We start from the raw sequence: 22,702 nt of genomic DNA, 5'->3' as shown, positions 1-22,702 counted from the left end.
CAACACTTGCAAAAATAATCTGCTAAATTAACTTATTATGGTGTTAAATAATGCCATGGCTGTATTGCTCATGTTTTAAATGGAAGGGAGGTAATTTCAAAATTATATACTTGGTTTCAGAATTACATAGTAACGTGCTTGTTCCAAGGTTACCTATCTTTAAAGACCCAAGATTATATCCTGTGTATGATAATTTAATGCTTGGAATATGGCATGAATTTATGCTCCATTAATTTCTAGATATCGCCAACTATTCATGTTTTGTTTTCTTACTGACTGTATACACTACTGTGAATGCTTCAGGCACTGTAGATTTCCATCGGGCCACTCTGTAGAACTTGTATTCCAGGGGTTCTATTAAAGAAAAGAAAATAGGAAAATGTGTTTACACTAAATACGTGGGCATTTGGAAGGAAAACAGGAGCACACGCCACCCTTCTTGGTCTCTGTTCACGTGGGCAGCTTTTCTTCCAGCAGTGATAAGGTGCTGCAGAAACAGACACTAATCTTTGTAACACCCTGGAGGGTAAGTCCTGAGAATTATTATCTTCATATTGCAGGTGAAACACTTAGGTAGGGAAGATTAAATGCCTTGGCCAGGTCACTCTCCAAGTCAGTTATGGAGCTCAAAATAAAACTCCAGACTCCTGCCTCCCGGTTCTTCTGAGTCATGGCACCTGGCATGTAGACGGACCAGGCCTGTCAATAACCCTTCATTTCCTCACATCTGAACAGGGACTTCTCTGTGAAGGCCTTCTGCGTTAAGGAAACCTGACTGGGCGGCACTTGCACACCCATGGTACTGAGTCCCCGGTGAGGTGTTCCAAGGGGGACTTGTCTGATTCTGAAGAGAATCAGAGGGGGGGTGGGAAGCTGGCTTCTCAGTAACTTAGCCCTGGGAAGGGTTGGGGTGTCACACAAGTTAGTTGCTTGCTCTAATTCCTAAGATTTCTTAGATAACTGTCATTTCTTTAACGTCTGTGGGCGGATGGGATGCGCACACACGTGGAGGTCAGACGTTGACCTTGAGTGCTCCTCAATTGCCATCCACCCCATCTTCTGAAATGGAAGTCTTCGCTGAATCTGGAGTGCACGGACTTGGTTCGGCCGCCTGGCGTCCAAGCTCCTGTACCCTTCTGCCTCCACCTCCCGTCACTGGCATTACAGCGGTACACAACCGTAGCCATCTTTTTATGTATTCATTTACTTGCAATGTGGTGCTAAGGCGTGAATTCTGATCACTCAGGCTTGGGCTGCAGACACTGTACTTACCGAGTACACGGGGAGAAGGGTCCAATGCAAATTCTAACTTTAATATCTTCTAAATAATTCTGAGTTGCCTGTAATACTGCAGTTGACCCCGACAGGGTTGGCTCCTATCCGCTGAGCCATGGGTCCTCCACCAAGACCTGCTTAATGGTGTGAAATAAGGCTGGGCCACACTCCCGCCTCTCTGAGCTGATCCTTTCCTCTCACTATTTTTATTTCTGGCGGTGTTTACTAGACTTGGAAGGGGAACAGTATCTGGAACCTCACTGCTTCTCTTCCACAATGGCAGGTTATAAACTTAGACTGTCTTGCTCCTTTGGATAACAGGGTGGCCCTGCCTAGCATGCCCGTGACTCCGTCTGCAATGGTTGGGATAAAATCCCCTCCGTCTCTTCTTGCTGCTTCCAGGCTAGTGTGTGAGGCTGCGGGCCCACATCACACACATATTTTGTGCTCTGGCGCCTTTGCCGTGGCGCATGTGAGAGTTTGACTTCACTGTTTTGTTGGTAAGCATTTTCGCCCATCCTATGATGGAACAGGTGTCTCTCTGGTGCTGACCGAGTTTGCAGCTGTCTATCCCCGACGAAGACCAGGCAGAGTCTGGTATTCTGTCCTCTCAGGCAGGCTGGAGAATCACTGAGCCTGAGGTGGAGGTCTTCCTTGCAGGATATGGCCGTTTCGATGCCAGAAGATGGTCAGGAAAGCCTGGCTGGCTGACAAAGGCAGGCCTTCAGCGACTGGGTGTAGCTCCAGCAATACATCCCCTTTGGCAGCTGCTCAGAGGCCACGGCAGTGTGGCCAGCCAGCAAAATTAGGAAATAAGGACCTCTTTTATTTACTCAGGCTGCTGAATCATGGGCATTCCTGTCTGCTTGGAGAGAAGTCAGGCGGCTCTACTTTCCACAGAACGTCTCAGGAGTGCTGGAGACTTTCATCTCAGTGTTCACACACTTGTTTTAATGTGCTGCATGGAAACGGCGAAACTCCACAAGTGCAGTCGCCGTAGGAAAAAACGTCTGCACCAGCTACACACACACATCTGCACCTTTAAATAGCCTTCTAGGCCACAGAGTGGGCTCCCAGCAAACTTCTTTCCCCACTGAACGAGATCTTGCCTCAGCTCTCTAAGAGTCATGGAGAGAGTGAAGTGACTGATTTCAAAATCTAAAATTTAACTCAGATATTTGGGGTACCTTGTATTGAAATGCATGCTAGTTTCCAGAATAAAGAAAGACCGTAAGTGACAAACGGGAGAAAGTTCAAGTTGACTCTGAATCTGGAGTTGAAAGAATCCACCGTACATTTTCCCACGCATCAGACAATGAAATTTCACCTCTTTAATGTCACCGAAGCCTTCCTTCACATTGCTTAATTAACAGCGATGGGCGGTTCTGGAAGATAGAGATAGAGTGGCAGACACCATCCACCATGCAAGTCGTGAGAGGACAGGACACCGTTAGCCCATGGGCCAAACCTCTAGTTTCTCGCTGTTGCTGAACATTTATAGTACTGGGCGGTGAACTTTTACCGTCTCTGTGTTGAAGCAGAAATCAAGCTTTTGAAGAAGCAGCCCTCATTCCCATATTTATTTCCTCTCTAAAAAAAGTAACACTTTGGCTCCAAGTTTCCCCCCTGCCCAGTCCATTTCTCTGCTCTGGGATGTATGAATTTTGTGGGTGATTGGGACCTTCAGCTCCAGGGACAAGAGGCAGGGATGAGGCCAGACAGAAAAGTTATCCAGTACTCTGAATTTCAGTCAAACACTTGATCCTTACTCCATCTCCCTCAACATATTAATGAACTCTCAAGCCTGGGAGAACACTAACATAAGAGGCAGAATCAAGCATGGACCCCAGACAGCGCCTGATTTAAACTCGGTGTCCAGGATTACACTCCCTTTTTCCCTTGTAGTGATGGCTCATTGCTTCACAGCTCTTTGTATATACCTGGTGTCAGGGACTGTACACTTTATTTTTACTGTGGCTCAATGCCCCATGATTATTCCTACATCTGTAAAAACGACACCTCACACCCAGACATAGTCTAGAATTTAATGATAAATTGGCTTGTGAGAATTTCAGGCTCGCTAGTTCATTCCACAGCCGTCTGGAAGCGCAGCGAACGCTTATTCACCGTTTTCTCCAAATGTGCAAATGAGATGATGTGTTTGAAAATATTTTAAAATAAAGCAGCAGGATTTAAATGTAAAAGACAAATGTGAAATATGGTGGGATTTGGAACTAGAATGCACAGTAAATTTATTAATGTCTTCAGCTGGCAAAGTCTATAGAAATGTTGGGTTATTTCAATGATACCAAGTGTACATATCTTTTAATGGGAAGACTAAGTCATTTTTCCATTGTTTTTGCGGTTGTCATCTTGATTTTTGTTTGTTTGCTTGCTTTTGGTTTAGTTTTTGTTAATTGCTTCCACATGTATTGTGTCATGAGTTTTTATCTGCATGTTTTTCATGTGTCCACATAACTCTTACCTGCTACCATTAAACCCTGGCCTAAGCTGGAAGCCTGAGAGGCCGTGGAGCCATAGAAATGAGGAGACAGAATCATGAGCTTTTCGACTTGGTTTGTTGCAGCGGGCAGGGATCCAGGAATGGTGTTTGGTTGTTTTCTCAGGGTGAGAGTGCTGCCATCTGGCATCGATAGGGAGATGGCCTTGTCATCAGTTTCTCCATGCAGGAAAGGAACGATCCTCATCTGTTTCCTGTGGATAAGGAAGAGGCTGACAATCTAGTAAAATCTTGTTACCTTAAAGAAAGCAGACATGGAATCCATTTCATAAAGCTCACCCGTTTCTGCTTTTGTGTTCATCATGTCGCCTATGTGTGAACCTTGGTGCTGAGGCAGTTAGCTTTCTGGATTCTGTTCTCATTGACAACTTTCAGAATATTTATATTTCTAGCAGAAATGCCGGGCATGTCCCTCTCCCAGACCTTTAATTTTCTGAACTTTGGAAAAATTGTCTTTTGGATTTTGAAAACCTTTTTAAACTTCTTCTGACCTTGAGCGAGAAGTTACTGTAAAAAGCAAAACAGAACTTTTATAACCTGTTTTGAAAGGGTCAAATGTTTTACTTGATGTTAGGAAAACAGAAGAAAAAAAGGGGTACACCATGTAACCAAAAAACACCACCTAATGTAAACCTAAGGTCGAGTTCTTTCACACATACCGTGCTTAGCTTGATCTGGCTGGCAGCCTTGTTTGTCTGCTCTTTGTTGCACATAAATCTCTCAGCATTTACCATAATCATTTATCACTTTTCCTGTTTCCAGTTTTTCACAAGCTGCTTTGTCTCTGCTCACCTCAAAGTGCGGTCCTGTTTAGCTAAGGAAGTCCAGGCCACTGATGCTTCTTACAGAAGGAAGAAATGGTGGGCCACCTCTTGAACTTTCCCAACAAAATACATGATTACAATCTGGTCCTCCTGAAACTCTCAATTTTTTTCTTGATCCAGGCTGATCCTAGCTGTATGTAATGTCTAGTAGTGCCTTCTAACATTCAATAATCCATTTTTTTGGCCTATGGTTTCTGAATCTTGCAGTTATTGGAGAAAACCTGGTTGTCTTTCATTACACAAGACATAATTATTATTGTGTTTTCTGTCTCCTTTCATGTGCTTACTTTTTAATATTTTTTTGCTGAAAGCAATAAGGTCTGTATCAATAAGAACCCCATAAAAGACTTTTGGTCTTCAGAATTGCCTTTTTATAGAAAAACAAGCAAAATGCAGAGGGAATTTTTTATTAAATATTAGACATCTGGGTTGACTGCATTAATTTTAAATCACTCTTGTAATATTTCCTCTTTTCATTTGCTTCTTCACATGCTCACAGAATATGCAAATCATTTTAGAACGAATACAAAAGAAACATTAAATATATTAAAATCTGCATTTTAATAAAATTGTCAATGTGTAATATATGCCTCACTTGTAAGAAAAATGATAAAAAGTAATAAAGGGGTAATTTAGACATAGAACTGTTTAATATCTGTTTTATATTTTACAAACCAGCAAAAGGTAAATTAAGAATAAAAGCTTAGGGCTTGGATTTGAACATGTCTCACTCAAATGCTGACTCTTTCTGTTTTTCCCCCTGAAAGGTTCAGCATGGCCCAATTATGTGTTCATTGAAGCGGTGTGAGTGACTCATTCTTGAGCTCCCGACATGTGTGACGATGAGTCCTGTTGCCTCTCGTTGCAGATGGCGTTGATGTTGAGGACGACCCCACCTGCTCCTGGCCAGCCTCCTCACCTTCCAGCAAGGATCAGACGTCCCCCAGTCATGGAGAAGGCTGCGACTTTGGAGAGGAAGAAGGTGGCCCTGGACTGCCGTACCCATGCCAGTTCTGTGACAAGTCATTTAGCCGCCTCAGCTACCTAAAGCACCATGAGCAGAGCCACAGTGACAAGCTGCCCTTCAAATGCACTTACTGCAGTAGGCTATTCAAACACAAGCGGAGCCGGGACCGCCACATAAAGCTCCACACAGGCGACAAGAAGTACCACTGCAGCGAGTGCGACGCGGCGTTCTCCCGAAGTGATCACCTGAAGATCCACTTAAAGACCCACACGTCCAACAAGCCATATAAATGTGCCATTTGTCGCCGTGGGTTCCTGTCCTCTAGTTCCTTGCACGGACATATGCAGGTTCATGAGAGGGGCAAGGACGGCTCCCAGTCCGGTTCCAGGATGGAGGACTGGAAGATGAAGGACACTCAGAAGTGCAGCCAGTGTGAGGAAGGCTTTGACTTCCCGGAGGACCTCCAGAAGCACATCGCAGAGTGCCACCCCGAGTGCTCCCCCAATGAGGACCGAGCAGCCCTCCAGTGCATGTACTGCCACGAGCTGTTTGTGGAGGAGACCTCCCTCTTGAACCACATAGAGCAGGTGCACGGCGGCGAAAAGAAGAACTCGTGTAGCATCTGCTCGGAGAGCTTCCTCACGGTCGAGGAGCTCTACAGCCACATGGACAGTCACCAGCAACCGGAGTCCTGCAACCACAGCAACAGCCCGTCCCTCGTCACCGTGGGGTACACCTCTGTGTCCAGCACGACTCCAGATTCCAACCTCTCAGTGGACAGCTCGACCATGGTGGAGGCCGCGCCACCACTTCCAAAGAGCCGAGGGAGGAAGCGAGCCGCGCAGCAGACCTCCGACATGACCGGCCCCTCTAGTAAGCAAGCGAAAGTCACCTACAGCTGTATTTACTGCAACAAGCAGTTATTTTCGAGTCTTGCGGTTCTGCAGATTCACTTGAAAACTATGCATCTCGATAAGCCAGAGCAGGCCCATATATGTCAGTATTGCTTGGAGGTCTTGCCCTCACTCTATAACTTAAACGAGCATCTTAAACAAGTGCACGAAGCTCAGGACCCAGGCCTGATTGTGTCGGCCATGCCTGCTATCGTTTACCAGTGCAATTTCTGCTCTGAAGTTGTCAACGACCTGAACACCCTTCAGGAGCACATCCGATGTTCTCACGGGTTTGCCAACCCTGCAGCCAAGGACAGCAACGCCTTCTTTTGTCCCCATTGTTACATGGGGTTTCTCACTGACTCTTCCCTGGAAGAGCACATACGACAGGTCCATTGTGACCTCAGTGGCTCCAGGTTTGGGTCTCCCGTGCTTGGGACTCCAAAAGAACCTGTAGTTGAGGTCTATTCCTGTTCCTATTGTACGAATTCGCCAATATTCAACAGTGTTCTTAAACTGAATAAGCATATTAAAGAGAATCATAAAAACATTCCCCTGGCCCTGAATTATATTCACAATGGGAAGAAATCCCGGGCCTTGAGCCCCTTGTCTCCTGTGGCCATAGAGCAGGCATCTCTTAAGATGATGCACGCGGTGGGAGGTGGCCCCGCCCGCTCTGCTGGAGAATACATCTGTAATCAGTGTGGTGCTAAGTACACATCCCTGGACAGCTTCCAGACTCACCTCAAAACCCACCTGGACACCGTGCTGCCAAAACTGACCTGCCCTCAGTGTAACAAAGAGTTCCCCAACCAAGAGTCCTTGCTAAAGCACGTGACCATCCACTTCATGATCACCTCAACCTACTACATCTGTGAGAGCTGTGACAAGCAGTTCACCTCGGTGGATGACCTGCAGAAGCACCTGCTGGACATGCACACCTTTGTCTTTTTCCGCTGCACCCTCTGCCAGGAAGTGTTCGACTCGAAGGTCTCCATCCAGCTGCACTTGGCCGTGAAGCACAGCAACGAGAAGAAGGTCTACCGCTGCACGTCCTGCAACTGGGACTTCCGCAACGAGACCGACTTGCAGCTGCACGTGAAGCACAACCACCTGGAGAACCAAGGCAAGGTGCACAAGTGCATCTTCTGCGGCGAGTCCTTCGGCACCGAGGTTGAGCTGCAGTGTCACATCACCACTCACAGCAAGAAGTACAACTGCAGGTTCTGCAGCAAGGCCTTCCACGCTGTCATCCTGCTGGAGAAGCACCTGCGAGAGAAGCACTGCGTCTTTGAAACCAAGACCCCCAACTGCGGCACGAACGGGGCCTCGGAGCAAGTGCAGAAGGAGGAGGCGGAGCTGCAGACCTTGCTCACCAACAGCCAGGAGTCCCATAATAGTCACGACGGGAGCGAAGAGGACGTGGACAGCTCCGAGCCCATGTATGGCTGTGACATCTGTGGGGCGGCCTACACCATGGAGACCCTGCTGCAGAACCACCAGCTCCGGGACCACAACATCAGACCTGGAGAGAGTGCCATCGTGAAAAAGAAAGCGGAGCTCATTAAAGGGAATTACAAGTGCAACGTTTGCTCGCGAACCTTCTTCTCCGAAAACGGGCTCCGCGAACATATGCAGACCCACCTAGGCCCCGTCAAACACTACATGTGCCCTATCTGTGGAGAGCGCTTCCCTTCCCTTTTAACTCTCACCGAACACAAAGTCACACACAGCAAGAGCCTGGATACTGGAAACTGTCGCATTTGCAAGATGCCCCTACAGAGCGAAGAGGAGTTTTTGGAGCACTGTCAGATGCACCCCGACCTGAGGAATTCCCTGACTGGGTTTCGCTGCGTGGTGTGCATGCAGACTGTGACCTCCACCTTGGAACTCAAAATCCATGGGACCTTCCACATGCAGAAGACAGGGAATGGGTCCACCGTGCAGACCACCGGGCGTGGCCAGCACGTTCAGAAACTGTACAAGTGCGCATCTTGCCTCAAAGAGTTCCGTTCCAAGCAAGATCTGGTGAAACTTGACATCAATGGCCTGCCATATGGTCTGTGTGCCGGCTGTGTGAATCTCAGTAAGAGCAGTAGCCCGGGCCTCAGTCTCCCTCCTGGCACCAGCAGGCCGGGCTTGGGCCAGAATGAGAATCTGAGTGCCATGGAGGGCAAGGGCAAGGTAGGGGGACTGAAGACTCGCTGTTCAAGTTGCAATGTCAAGTTTGAGTCTGAAAGCGAACTCCAGAACCATATCCAGACGGTGCACCGGGAACTCGTGCCAGACGGCAACAGCACACAGTTGAAAACGCCCCAAGTGTCGCCCATGCCCAGAATCAGTCCCTCCCAGTCAGATGAGGTAACTCGCCTTTCTCGCATTTGCTATTCCCCCTCCTTGAAAAGCTACCCCCACTTGTCACGTATGCCAAGAGATGTGTAGTTTGAAATGTAATGTTTTCCTCCCTATAGCCATTAGCTAGCAATTACTTGGTTCCTGATAAGTAGCATTTTGGCTTGAATGGTGCAAAATAGGACTAATTCCAGTCCCCCTAGGACATTGTCTTCTCAGTGACTGAAGAGACTGGCTCTCATGCCAACCCCACTGAGATCTGGAATCTCAGCATAGCTTCACCGACACTGAAATCCCCAGCTATGACTTGTGTGTATGACAAAGAGATAATGACACATGAGTAAGATAGTTTGAGCCAACATACTGGCTTGGAGTCAATTAAAAAGAATATATCTATTGGAGGGTAACAAATTAGGTAGGGGTGTCTTTCTAATGCAGTATTGTCAACACTCACTGTTTTTCTTTGTCTTCTGGGTAGTGGGGAAAATACTTTCACACAACAGGAGTCTTTTCAAAGTGCCCATGTTTATCTGCTTAAAGACACCGTTCCTGAGCCTTCACTCTCTGGGTTCCAAAATTAGCGTTCCCCGCCCCCTCAGCTTCGGAGTACTGCATCTCCATGTTTCCTTTGGCGCAACGAGTACGGGAAACACATTCATTAACAATGCAATTGCAGTTTTATAAGCCACCATTCCTTGAAGCTGAACAGAGGAGGGCTCCGTGGAACGCAGGCTTTATCACCTCCCCTTCCTTACCTGCTCCTATCTGGAGAGTCATCCAAATGAAAACCCCAGGGAGACCCTTGTCCCTTCCGTGTGGGGTTCCTGTATGGTTCTTATCTTGTCTTTACACTCCAGCTCTCTCGGAGGGCTCCTGGCGTCTCCCCACAGATAGCCATCAGGCAGTCAGTAGGAGAGAATGAAGCAGGCAACACAGAGCCTATCCTCACCCAGTGTGGCATCTGACAGGCAGACTCCCAAACTTTGAAGCTGTTCCCCCATGTCCCCTGCCCAAGTGAATCTGCACTTTCCTCTCATTTAAATAAATGAAATCCTTTCAGACTGATGGAGACAGCTGGGAGAACATAGCATGGATACCGGTTCCTGACTTAGGCTCACATCCAATCCAGCAGTCCCGGAAACAAGTGGTACTTAATCATATGAAATTGTGGGGTTCCCCCAACTTTATTTCAAAAACTGTTTGATATAATGCTTATAAGTCTATGCAAACATTAAAGAGAGCAAAATGAGTGTGTATGTTCGTGTACTTATGCAGTTTACCAGATTAGAACATTGTCCCTCCCTCCCCCTTCCCTGATACCTTTCTTCCCCGTTTCTTTCTTCTTCCCTCAACCATTCTAAAAATCAACCTGAGTCCCCTGAAAGTACATTGCAGATACATTTTGTTATCTCCTTAAATAAGGATGTTCCATGTGTAACCATAGTATTGGCTAAGGCAATAGAATTAGCTATATTAGCAGAAATCAGATAAACCCAGAATCTCTACTGCATGAAGGGCCATATCCCTTAAAATGTTTTGTTTTTATAATGTCGCAGAATGAGGAGTTGCAGTGCATGGGTCCCGTGCCTGTGTGCAAACATGAGAATCTGAGTTGGGATCCCATGGTTGCAGTCAGGGGCAGTGATGCTGGGGAGATGTCAGCAGAAGGGCCCTGGGCTGTCTAGCCATCGAGCCCAGCTGGGACAGCGAGCTCCAATGAGAGTCCCTGTTCCCAAGTATGAGGTGATGAAAGATAGAGTAAGACAGCCGATGTCAGATCTGACCTCCACACTAACACGCACAGGTGCTTGCACATGCACAAGTTTGTTGTTGTTTTTAATTGTAGAATGTGTTCATAAAGTATGTATGCAGAGAATTTTTCATCTCCCTTCCTAGGAGTGCGAATATCCGTGGTTAACTTAAATGCCATGCCACGATGGGTTAGAATGATTGCGTTAGTGTGTGTGTAACTGTGATTTTCTGTGTTTACAATCAAGACTGGACTGTTTGTTTCTTAGTAGATTGCTTCTGAAAATACCCATTTCTGCTTTTTCTTATGCATTCATGGTTTATAATTTCTGATACTTACAAATTGCTTTGTTTCTTTGTTCTACTTGAAATGAACTGCTTAAGAAACAAAAGCAGACTTATGAAGAATATGTACATATTAATTCAGTTAGAATTATTGTCTGGAAAAACATTCTTGGTCTCTATATTATTTTTACTCCAGTGCCTGGTTCTTCGTAGACTAGCATTCTATTATTGAGCTAAATCCCAACCAGAAAACGTATCCTTAAATCATTTTTAATTAGTCCTGAACTAGTAATGATAGCTAGAAAGTTATTATTTATAATCTACATTTTCATAAATCATTACAGTATTTATTTTGAAAGCACTTGCATTCACAACAATTTTTTTAAAAGTATTTAGCTATCAAAACAACATTTTATGCAGTCAACTATCTCTCCCTGAAACTTTATTTTAAAAAGCTTGCAGAGATGGCCTTAATTGACCAGATATTAGGATTTAGTATGTAAATATTTCCTTTTTTCATAACCAGCTGAGTGTTATTTCAATATGTTCGTTATCATTATTATTGCCATTTTAAAATTCATTATTCTGTTTCAGTTATAAAGTTGTATGTAGTGCTCTCTCAAATTCAGAATATGAAGTTATTTGGACTGACAGAACAATTGCCTAAACATTCATAAAAGTTTCAACTTAAAAAATCCTACAATATAATATGTTAGTGGGAAGAAATGATATTTAGTCATGCTAAATTTGTGATTTCCCATTATAAGTGAAGTGTTTTTTTTTTTTGTCTGTTTGGTTGGTTGGTTTTGGCTTGTTTTTTGTTTGTTTGTTTGTTTGCCACACCACAGAAAAGAGAACTTACTATAAAACCAAAAGGTGTGTCATTGGAGAATATAATTTTATCACAAATGAAATGTGAGTTCCATGACTGTTTCCTTAGATGCCTTGGATTCTCTGAAGGCATCAGCATTAAGGATGCTATTCCCACTTTAGTTGCCCAAGCTTCAGATGAGAGAGGAAGATGACCAGAGACGAGACGGTCAAGATACCCAGATGGTTTTCAAGAGTTCAGATTTTCCTGACTAGTGTTCTGATCACATAGGGATCCCGATAGGCACTCCCAGTCAGAGTGTCAGAGACGTTTGGGTTATCCATTGATTGATACCAGATTACATCATTGAACAGATTTGAAGTTATATGTTAGTCTAGAGATATGCTACCATGAAGTCCCCCAAATGGATGGACAAGGTGTGTGACACTCAAAGAGGGTTAACTACAGCAGTGGCGTGTGGTGGAGGCATCTGGAAGTGAATTTGAGACCACCTTCTCTTGCTTAATAATGCCTTCTGAATTTATGGGAAAAAATGTTTCCTTGTGGTTTGCTCCCATGACTATGAATGGAAAGTTTCTGTGAGGCTTTGAAACACAGTATTTGAGAGAAGTCTCATCCTCCTCTAAGGTTGACTGTGATGTAAATTTGCGTATTAGCTACCGTGTCCAGGCATGGGAAAACCCATGATAGAGGAGGCACCCTGGCCATTAAGGCTTAGCTACAAAAGAGGTGCCTAGCAGAATTCCTGACGTTTGCAATGCAAATAAACATTAGCTCCTCTGGGTTCACTGATGATGGCCTGGAAGCCCCATCAGTACCTTAAAAGACTTTCACATGGCTTTACAGTTCTTTTATAGATGTTGGGAGAACATGGTGTCTGTGGTATCCTTCTACCTCTGTTTTTGTTTTTCAGGATGGTTTCCAGGTTTCTCCCAGGGATCATTTCAATGCACTCTGCCTGCCAGTGCATTGAAATTACTCTTGCAAGCCACCATTATCGTTGGAAGGGACAGGGGAGGCCATCTGATTTAGCCACTGCATTTTAGAGACAAGCAACCAGGCTCATATAAATTGAAATAACCTGAGATCACATAGCTTGTAAATGGCAGAGAAGAAAGTTGCACTCTCTACTCCAACTCCATTCAGGTTCAGGATGGTGGGGTGTGTTTCTTCTTGAGATGGGTCTCACACTGACCTCACATTTACTGTGCAGAAGACTGTCCAGCAGCTGCCAGTCCTCTTTGTCCCATCTAGCACAGGATTTACAGACATGTGATCACACCTGGCTAAGATCCTCTCTTTGGCAGTTCCAGGCTCTTTAGTACAGATACCTTCCAAGCCCAGGCATTTGTCCCAAGCTGCTGTAGTATTTCTGAGCTCTTCTCTGTCCTCAGCCATTTCTCCTCATTGCGAAGGATTCTGAGTACCTGTTGCTGGGCAGCTGACTGCTCTGCGCTCTCTCTGGCTCTTAGTTATGTTATCATTGCTACTAACTGCTTGTCACAGGTAGCTGCTGCGTTTCTCTGTCTCCCTTCCCGGCTCGCCTCACACCTCTGTGAGTGTCCCATAGCTTGCTCCTTTGAGGTTACTACGAGTCCTTATTTGCATTGCTCTGCCTTTGCATGCTCTGTCCCATGGCCTCAGCCCCTCCAGGTCCTGTTGCTACCTACAACTGTCACATTATACTGATGATTCTCCAAATTCTGCCTCCAGGGGGCAGGGTGGACCTCTGGGGAGCAACAGAAATGTGCTACGGTTTGATTTTAGTTTTGGCTATGTGCCTGCATATTTTTGTCAGTACTTGCTGGATGTATGATTAGTGCATTCTTTTGTGTGGTACTTATACCTCAAAGAATATGGTATTTATGTATTCATTGATTAATCAGTTTGATTGTCTGTTTATGTGTGTATGTGTGTGTTATATGTGTTTGTGTCCACCTGTGCATGCAGGTGTGCACACAGCTATGTGTACGTGCAGAGGATAGATGTAGACACCAGGTGAATTCTCCTCTCTTGTATCTGTTGAGATGGTACCTCTCTCTGAGCCTGGTGCTCACCGGTTGGTTAGACTTGATACCCAGCTGCTTCCTCATGTTCCCAGGCTCAGTTGTTGGTGTGCACTGCTGGACAAGCTGTTTATGTGGGTCCTGGGGATCTGAACTTAGGTCCTCATGCTTGCACAGAAAGCATTTACCATCTCATAGCTCTCTAATGAAGTCAGTGTTCAACAACAATGGTATCTCTGATTCAAATCCTTCCCCTGGGTCTTGGACTCCCTCTCAGTTGTCTGCATGACACCCGGGGACTTTAAACTCGGCAGATCCAAACTTGAGCCCATGTCTTTCCTGAATATTCTTGTCATTACTACATCTCCTTGACTTCACAGTCTTTTCCTCCATGTCCACATGAAGCTGCCTCCATTTGCACCATCTCCAGTTCAGTTACTGGTTATTTCTTACGGCACTGCTTCCTTAACCCCGTCTTCCATGTTTTAAGTTACATTTATCCTTCTAGACTTCACTACTGAAGCAGACATGGTATTGGCCCTCTGGCATTATTCTATTTTCCTACCTATTGTGCATAGATAGCTATGAGGACAACTGGTCTAAAACACAAATCCTCCCCCCCTTCCCCAATTGCTTGACATTTGAGTTTTGAAAGGTTCATCTACATAGCACAATGCATTAATCATTATTTTTTGTGGCATACAGGACTCTTCAGATTTGGGATCCTGAGTCCCTCCTCCATTTCTTGACTCCCACTACCCTCTATAAACTGAAAGTGCTTCAGTCCCCACCCAAGTTGCCTCTGTTGCTATGTTTTCCTGCCCTCCTCATGAACTAGGGTCTTCCTTCTTACCTCTGCAGTGAATCTACCCAACTGACCCACTTTTGGAGGTTAGCCATTCTAGAAGGCCTCTTCCTGACTCGCAGTTCCTGCTACTGGATTTCCCTACCCTTTGTATGATCTGTACACCTGGTACATAGTACATAGGACATCGCTTCACAACCCGTTTATATTGTTCTTTTCCTCTCAGAAGCTCTGTAGGGCACAAACTTGGGCACAGCTCACAGTCCAAATGCCTATAGCAGTGCCAGGATTCTAATTGACCAGTGCTACCTCCTGGATGCCATGGAGCTTGCATCTGCCTGGACCTTCCTCAAGCTAACCTTGAGTATTAAAGACGCCTCTAGCACAATGATGGCAGAGGACACCTGCTGACTGTAGGGTCACCACTCATATTTTCACCCCATTTGAACTCATATTGTTTAACCTTAGAAATTCCAATCCCTATCTGGTAAAACCCCCTTCCAGCAGCCAAGGCTCCTGCCTGACCACCAACATTTGGTCTTCTGGATGGAGAGACGGGCTTTCTGCTTCCTTCTTTTCTGTAGCATCAGCCAAATGTCCCTCGGAGTTTGTGACATCCCTGTCTGGGCTGTTTTCCTATTGCTGCTTTGAGAGATTTTTGATGTTCCTGGAGTTCCCTGTGCTCCCGTGTTTTACTCCTGTCTTCTCTGCTCAAGCAGCTGCCCTACTCAGGGGGCAGTAACTGTCTACATCCAAGCCCCAACCAGGCCTTGCCCTACTTAGCATCTGAGATCAAGCAAAATAAGATGTGCTCAGTTATGGCCATCAATGGCAGTGACTATCTTTATGCTTAGATCTATTTCTCCCTCCTGCCCAAAGCTCCTCACTGAGGTATGTGCTCTCCACCAAGTTGGGCTCACCCATATGTGTCTCTTTCAGATATAGGTGTATTGATTCTCTCTCCTAAAACACATTCTTCTCCCAGATATCCATGATTATAGTGAAGGAAAACACCCTAGTTGCTCGGGGAAACATTGGCAGACCTCGCAGTTCCTCCCTGCCCCTCCTAGCCCATTAGGAAGCCCCAGGGATAGCCCCTCTAACTAGAATTGTCAAGATGTCTGTCAAGTGCTACTTCCCACCTCCAAAGTCATCATCTTACTTTAGCTCCTCCTCATGAATCCGTGTCTGTCATCTTCTACTTTCTAATGGCTTCTTCGGGTCTCAATAGGAAGTGTACACAGTTAAAGCTTCTCTCCCTTCCTCAAACAAATTCCCACATCTGGCCAGTTTATGTGCTTCCTAAGATCATGGTAAGCATAGTTGAATGAACTTGTAGTACTTCAAAGTAACAGAAACGTTAAGACATATTCGAAGGTACATCAAATGCGTGATAACTTAGTTCATAGATATACTGATTGTTTTCCCAAAATGTGCTCTGATGTAAGAATGCTAAAATAAACTAAAAAGATTTGAAGTTTCTAATTGTTCAAAATTCATCTTTAATATTTCAACTATCCAAGAGCCAAAATTCTACCAATGGCAATGTATATAATAGCAAGTTAGAAGTTAGTCAATTTCTGTATTTCTTTTGCATTCTTTTAATATCATAGGAATTTCCATATGAGGTGGGAAACCAGGTGGAGAAAAAGTTAGTTCTTCTTATTTCAGGTTGCTAATTCTAAGTTTTTTACAGCTTATACACAAAGAGGAAAAATTAATGGTTAGGCTCCCTCTCAGTAGTCACATTTAAAAAATAAGTTGGAAATGTATATGATAAAGTAAATTCATAAGACTCAAGACATTCTTGCAATATACTAAATTGTTTTGTCAAGTCCAATCTGTCTTCGGATTTATTGTTGTGTGAAATTGTGTGAAGTAATTGTTTTGTGTCTACAGAAAGAGTAAATGGTCTTGGTGTAAATGTCTGGGCATGGGCGTAGAGACGGTTGACCAGCTCTCTCTGTTCTTTGTGCCCAGCCTGCAGGTCACTTGTACTGATCATAGCCCCACATGCAACTACTCACCTCAGGTTGTCTCTAACTCCATTTCTAACTTTTTGGTGATATTATCACAGTGTTTGCAATGTGCTTTTAGAAGTCAAAACATTTTCTTTTCCTTTTTTTTATACAGTATTTTTCTGTGTAACAGCCCTTGCTGTCCTGGAACTGCCTCTATACAGCGGATTGACCTTGAATGCAGAGGCCCACCTGCTTGTGCCTCTGAGTGCTTGGATTAAAGGTGTGCCACCACCACCTGGCAGAAATGCTTTTGTGTACCACCATGAATGTGTAATATCTGACCTTTAGGTTCAAGACTATAAAAGCTTTGACCTACTGAATGTAGCCTCTGAGCTTTACCTAGGAAGAGATTTTAATATTTTAGTGCAATTGAGTCAAGATGGAAATTATTAAGTATTTAAGAAGTTTGTTTAAAAAAATAGAAAGATGTATTCTGAATCACGTTACCTACCACATGGCACATTTTCAGTTTTCTGTTCTATCTACTTTGAATTTCTAAAAGTTTAACATTTTATACACGAGAACTCTGCCAAAGTCTTCCCCCGCCAAAATGTATTTATATATTATTTTATTCATTTACCTGTGTGTGTTTGTGTGTGTGTGTGTGTGTGTGTGTGTGTGTGTGTGTGTGTGTGTGTGCAGAACACATACACGTGTATACATGCATTTGCCAAGTCTTTCTTCTGGACATTCCTGCCTGACTTCTGCTTCCTGTGTGATCACCATCTCCAAACACCAGGCCTGTGCTTGCTGGCCGGCTGGTTCTGGTTTCCTTATGTCTCTCCTCTCTGTTGTGTTTCTACACCAGACCTCAACTGTCCCATTCACTCTCTCCCCATCTTAAAAGCAGGTCTCAGTGAATCTAAACACTGAAGACAACACAAAGCCATATTCATTGAGTACAATACAAATACATTTTAAGTGAGAATAATAAATAATAAAATTTCAAGTTAAGGAATGCAACAAAGCACAAACAAGTCTGTAAATAGAAATTAAAATACTTAGGTATGGTGTCTAGGCATGCCTGTGACCATGGCATGAGGAGGAGGGGACAGGAGGAGCAGGATTTCAAGGGCATTCTTGGTTGCATTTTTACTTCCAGGCCAGCCTGGTTTAAATGCGACTCTGTTGCAAACAAAACATGTTTAAAAACATGCAAGTAATACAGGACTTAGTACGTTATTTGGAAATAAAATTATTTTAGAAAATAAGCAAATTTTATTGGTGAATTAAAAACACAGCCTGAGTTCTACTATAAGGAAGCAAACAAGAAAATGAACCCTAAAATGTGGAAAATGTTAGATCTAGGTGCAGATGCTATTGAAGAAACACATAAACAGCCAAATAGAGGGGAGAAAGGACTAGTGAAGTGTCCAAGCGTCTGATGAGAATAATTAAAGATCAGAGACATCTTAGTAAGAAAAGAGGAGGCATAACTTCAGTAATAGACGTTAGAAAGACAAAGGGAGAATAGCTAGATGTATGGACATAACTAACACAGTTAAGCATTCTTTCTCCAACTGAACCAAGCACTCTAACTATAGTAAAGGGAGGAAAATGTCACACAAGTGCTTTGAACACTATCATGTGGTACATAATTAAAGTTAAACAGCTTATTTTGTGGCTATCAGTGCATTCCTAGGTTTATCAGAAGCAAGGACGTGTTTACCATAAATTCTGAAGACTATCCATAGTGTTTTATGCATATACACTCCCAACTGCAATAAGCCAAAGCACCCATTAACATGGAGTGAATGAATATATACTTCCCTAATGATATGGGCCAACCTGTTTGTAGTGGAGTACTACTTAGCAACAGAGAAATGACCTGCTATTATAGAGCAGTCCGAGTGACTCTCATACATAGTGGTGAAAGATGGAACTAGATACGTTCAATGGCTTGCTCTAGTCGTGCAAATTTAAGAATGGAAAAAAATAGTCTTTGATGATTTAAGTCAAGTTACCTCTAGACTGGAAGTTACTGGGAAGGCAAAGAAAGAATTCTTCTAGGTGATGGGAGTGTCCAGCCTATTCCTGGATGATGATGATGATGAATGGGGACACACATAGGTTTATTTTGTATGGGCCCATTGCTTCTCATTTTACATTTTACCCCCAAAGCCAAATATAATGAATGAAAACTATTCATTATGTACTTGAAAGTTTCTATTTCTATGAAAATGGTGTTAGAATAATATAAGTTATCAAACCAGTTCAAGGAGAAGCAAAGAGAGAGGGAGAGAGAGGAAGGGAGGTAGGAGGGATCCCATTAACATTAAAAAGTCTAATAAATTCTTTAAAATCTTCCCACAAAGAAAATACCACACCCAAATGGTTTTTATAGTAAATTTTCCTAAATATACTCATAAACCCAAAAGTATGCCAAACAATATGAGAGTTAATAATCTGTATTATCTTGATATCACACCAGACCAACATAGTGAAAAAGAATAGTCTACGTCAGTTTTAGTTGTGATTTTAATCAAATTATCAGTAAAATGAAATACCCTGGTTGTCAAAAATAAGATTACATTATTGTAAAGTGGGTTCAAACTCAGGATGTGGACTCATTTACCATATTAGCAAATTAATAAGATAAGTTATATGTCTATTTCCAGGATTCCAGACAAAAATATTCAGCATCTCATGCTTAAAAATACTAAACTAGCAATAAAAAGACTTTTCTTGGCCTAATGAAGACTGTTTACAATGTCATTACTATCAATCAGTCCAAATAATAGGAAAGTTTTGATGAAATTAATACTTTATAAAACTGATGAGTAATATAACTAACAAAGTAAGAGACATTTAAGTGTAGAAGTAGAGTTTTAACTGTCACATACAGGGTGTCTATTTTTTGTTTAGAAAGATACGCAAAAGTATCTGGGCAGGCCATATCACACAGCCAGATCCTTGAACTCATTGCCAAAGAACCTAAAACAGATTTTAACACAGCTGCTGATGCTGGTGTAAAATACTTTCTTAAGATCATGCTGCTTATTCACAGTGTAATAAAACAAAACAGTGAAACATGAAATCTAAGTGATTTCATTTAGAATAGGCTTAAAACTATGTGTATTCGAAGATAAATCCTATAAAATACATGAAACATTTATGTAGAAAGGAATTACACATTTTTGAGAGATGTCGAGAAGGCCTCGATAAATGATGAAGTGTAATTTGTTCATGGGTCAGAATCCCCAGCACCATGAGGTCATCACTTGAGCTGAATCTGATGCCCTGATTCTTGCATTGGGAAATTCAGCAAAGACTGTTTTATTTTGTTTTACATTCATGTTTTTCCATCTTTTTTTCTTTTTTATTATTTATTTTTAAATTTAAATTTAGATTACAAACAAGGTTGCTTCACAAGTCAGTTCTAGGTCCCTCTCCATTTCTCTCCCCTCCTCCTGTGCTCTTCCCCCAACCCCTCCCAATATCCCCTCATTTCCCCAGGGAGGGTGAGGCCCTCCTTGGGGGTGTCCATAGTCTGTCATTTCATCCAAGGCAGGGTCTAGACCCTCCCCCAAGAGTTCAGGGTGACAGTGCATCTCACATTGTTGGATGGGAATCCAAAGTCCATGTGTATACTTGGGATAAATACTGATCTACTGCCGAAGGCTCAATAGATTACATAGGCCTCCTCACTGACACCCCCATTCAAGGGGTCTTGATCAGTCCCATGCTGGATTCCCAGGCATCAGCCTGGGATTCAAGATTTAACCCTTGTCAGGTCAGCTGTTTTGGGGGGTTAAACCCTTGACAAGTAATTCCAAAATGCCTATGGAGAAATGAAAGACCAACACTCTGGCCAACCTGAACTACATAGTGAGACCATCTACAGATTAGCAAAGATACACTTGAGGGAGGGGCAATAGACAGGGGAGGACTGTCCTACCATCTCATCAATTTATAACCAGTCTACAGACCCCAAAATAGATGTTGCCAATGAGATAAGTGTCTGAAACCTGAGGATAGTGTGCAGCCTTCTTTGCTGGTCAGGGAACAAGTGGATGAAGTAATGAATTCATTAACTACTGGGGAAAAAATCATGTTCATGCTCTCATGGAAATTAGTTCCAGGTAGTTTTGAAACACAAGGACACAAATCTCTTGAAAAACTGGAGAAAATATTTTTGGGATGATGTTTAAAATAAAACCATGTAATGGGAATCACAAATTAAATGGTCTGTATATCCACCTCCATTGAAAACAAGAGAACCAAACTCAGTGATGGCGACACATGTATTGCCATAAATACAACTGCAACAAATATCAGCTGTAAAAGGATTTTTTATAATTGTGGGTTGGTAGGACATTACAAACCATCAAATAAGAAGATAAGAAATTAACAAGAGGACCTTTCTCACAAACAAGAAGGAAAATACTCTGTGAACATACAGAAACACAGAAGCCCATTAGAATTATGGGGAATATCAATTCAGAGGACAAGAGAATTGTATAGTATGGCCACTGAGGAAACCATGGTAGGGCCAGGGGTCCAGGTGTTTAGTGAATGTTCTTTTTGTGAAGCCCACATTAAATGTGTTCTGTATAATTATTTAGTACTGAACAACACAGGCAGAACTGAAAAATGTGCTGAGTGTCCCTCACTCTGAAGAGAAGGTACATATAAAACCAGCACAAAGTAGCAATGGTTAAAATTCTAGTGATGACCTCATACCTGCCAAATCCAGAGAACCTAGAACTTCTTTCATTGTTACAAGTAGGTTGGTTGAGTGCGGTAAAGGCATTACGACCTAGTCACGTGCCAGTTACATGGTTAGAGCAGTATCCACACTTGCTGTTTGAACAGGAGTGATCTCCTGGCTTCTGTAACATTCGGCTGTAGTATTCATTGGTCTTTGTTCATTACCTTTTAAGATAATAGCTGAATTATTTCTATAAGCAAAACATTGAGGCGTAAGGTTGTAAAGAGAAGGGACTTTATACAAATATAGTTCTATGATTATAACTGTGTGCTGTAGTTATTTATACATATTAGCTATACGTATTTATCCTCAATATAGCATCTGTAAAGCCTATAGGGTATTTTTTCTATAGCAGTACATATGGACAAATGCCATGCTAGAAAGTGCCTTCAGCCAAGTCTGCAGCTTTTGGAGAGGGATGGCCTTTGTGGGGAGTGAAGTTAGCATAGCACCAATGGGATAGAGCAAGAAGTCCGGGAGGGATATTTGCATATATCTGTGTCAAACATCAAACGGATTGGAGAGAACAGGCAGGGGTGGGCATAGCAGGGCGCACGCCTGGCAGAGCAGAGCACGCCTGGGAGAAGAGGTCAGCGGGATGGAAGGTGGAGGCAGGTGTTGGCTAGATATCCTCCATGGTGTTCACAACACTCATCTGTGCATCTTGAGTTCGTAAAAAGGCTTGTAGCTTGAAACTTAATGATTAAAGCAATAGAAACTATGACAAAGATGGAAGCGATTCTCTGAGAACTAAATATTGATACAGCTTCTTAGACCCACACATAAATATAACATAAGATATCTCATAATTATGTAATATCCTATGCAATTCACATCATGAAGACATTGATTGGCAGGTGAAGTCTTGTAAAATCCCCCATATTGTGGCAAATAATTTATTTTATAGAATTAAACATAGCATCGTCTAAGCAAGTCTGTGCAGTTTTTGTGGGAGAGAGGTGTCCACTGCGGGGCGTTTAGGGGTATGCAGTATAGAGAAGAGAAGAGAAGATTTTATTAGGAAAAAAACTCAGATGCCAGTTGACAGAAGTGTCTGTGAAGGCTTTCAAGGCCCAGTTCTCTTGCTGACACAATGGGCTTTACACACGCGTTGCCTTTACACACATCCTTCCTACGGTTCTCATGAAGAGCCCGTGACACCCTGAGATATGAAGGTCCTAGGGTACACAAAGCACAGCTCACATGCTCACAGAAGATGTATGGTACATCATTTATATAATACCTGTGTATAAGTACTGCACATGCGTTCCTGTTTATTCATGCACACATATCATTTATTTATATAATGTTTTTTCAATGAATTTATTATGACAATAAGGCTAGAATAATGGCCTATTCAGTCAAACTGTAGAAAACCAGATGTAGAAAAACATAATTAAATGTTAAAATCAAACCTAGAAGTGCCGAAAACCAAGGAGCAAAGACATTGCAAAAATCACA

The 22,702-nt window shown here is 43.1% G+C and overlaps 1 protein-coding gene across 3 annotated transcripts in view; it reads left to right on the top strand.

The window, feature by feature from the left end:
- The window catches only part of Znf521 (zinc finger protein 521), a 273,658-nt gene that overhangs the window by 113,029 nt on the left and 137,927 nt on the right, over window positions 1-22,702 (top strand). For all 3 annotated transcript variants that reach the window (XM_040757865.1, XM_040757864.1, XM_005065366.4), the window contains one exon: window positions 5,489-8,841. In XM_040757865.1, coding sequence (XP_040613799.1) covers window positions 5,929-8,841 — 2,913 coding nt within the window. In that variant the 5' untranslated portion in view covers window positions 5,489-5,928. The remainder of the gene's footprint in view (window positions 1-5,488; window positions 8,842-22,702) is intronic.

Source organism: Mesocricetus auratus, unplaced genomic scaffold (assembly GCF_017639785.1).
Source record: "Mesocricetus auratus isolate SY011 unplaced genomic scaffold, BCM_Maur_2.0 Super-Scaffold_100015, whole genome shotgun sequence".
Lineage (NCBI taxonomy): Eukaryota > Metazoa > Chordata > Mammalia > Rodentia > Cricetidae > Mesocricetus > Mesocricetus auratus.
The sequence above is the reverse complement of the archived record's forward strand: the minus strand, read 5'-3'. Positions and strand labels throughout refer to the sequence as shown.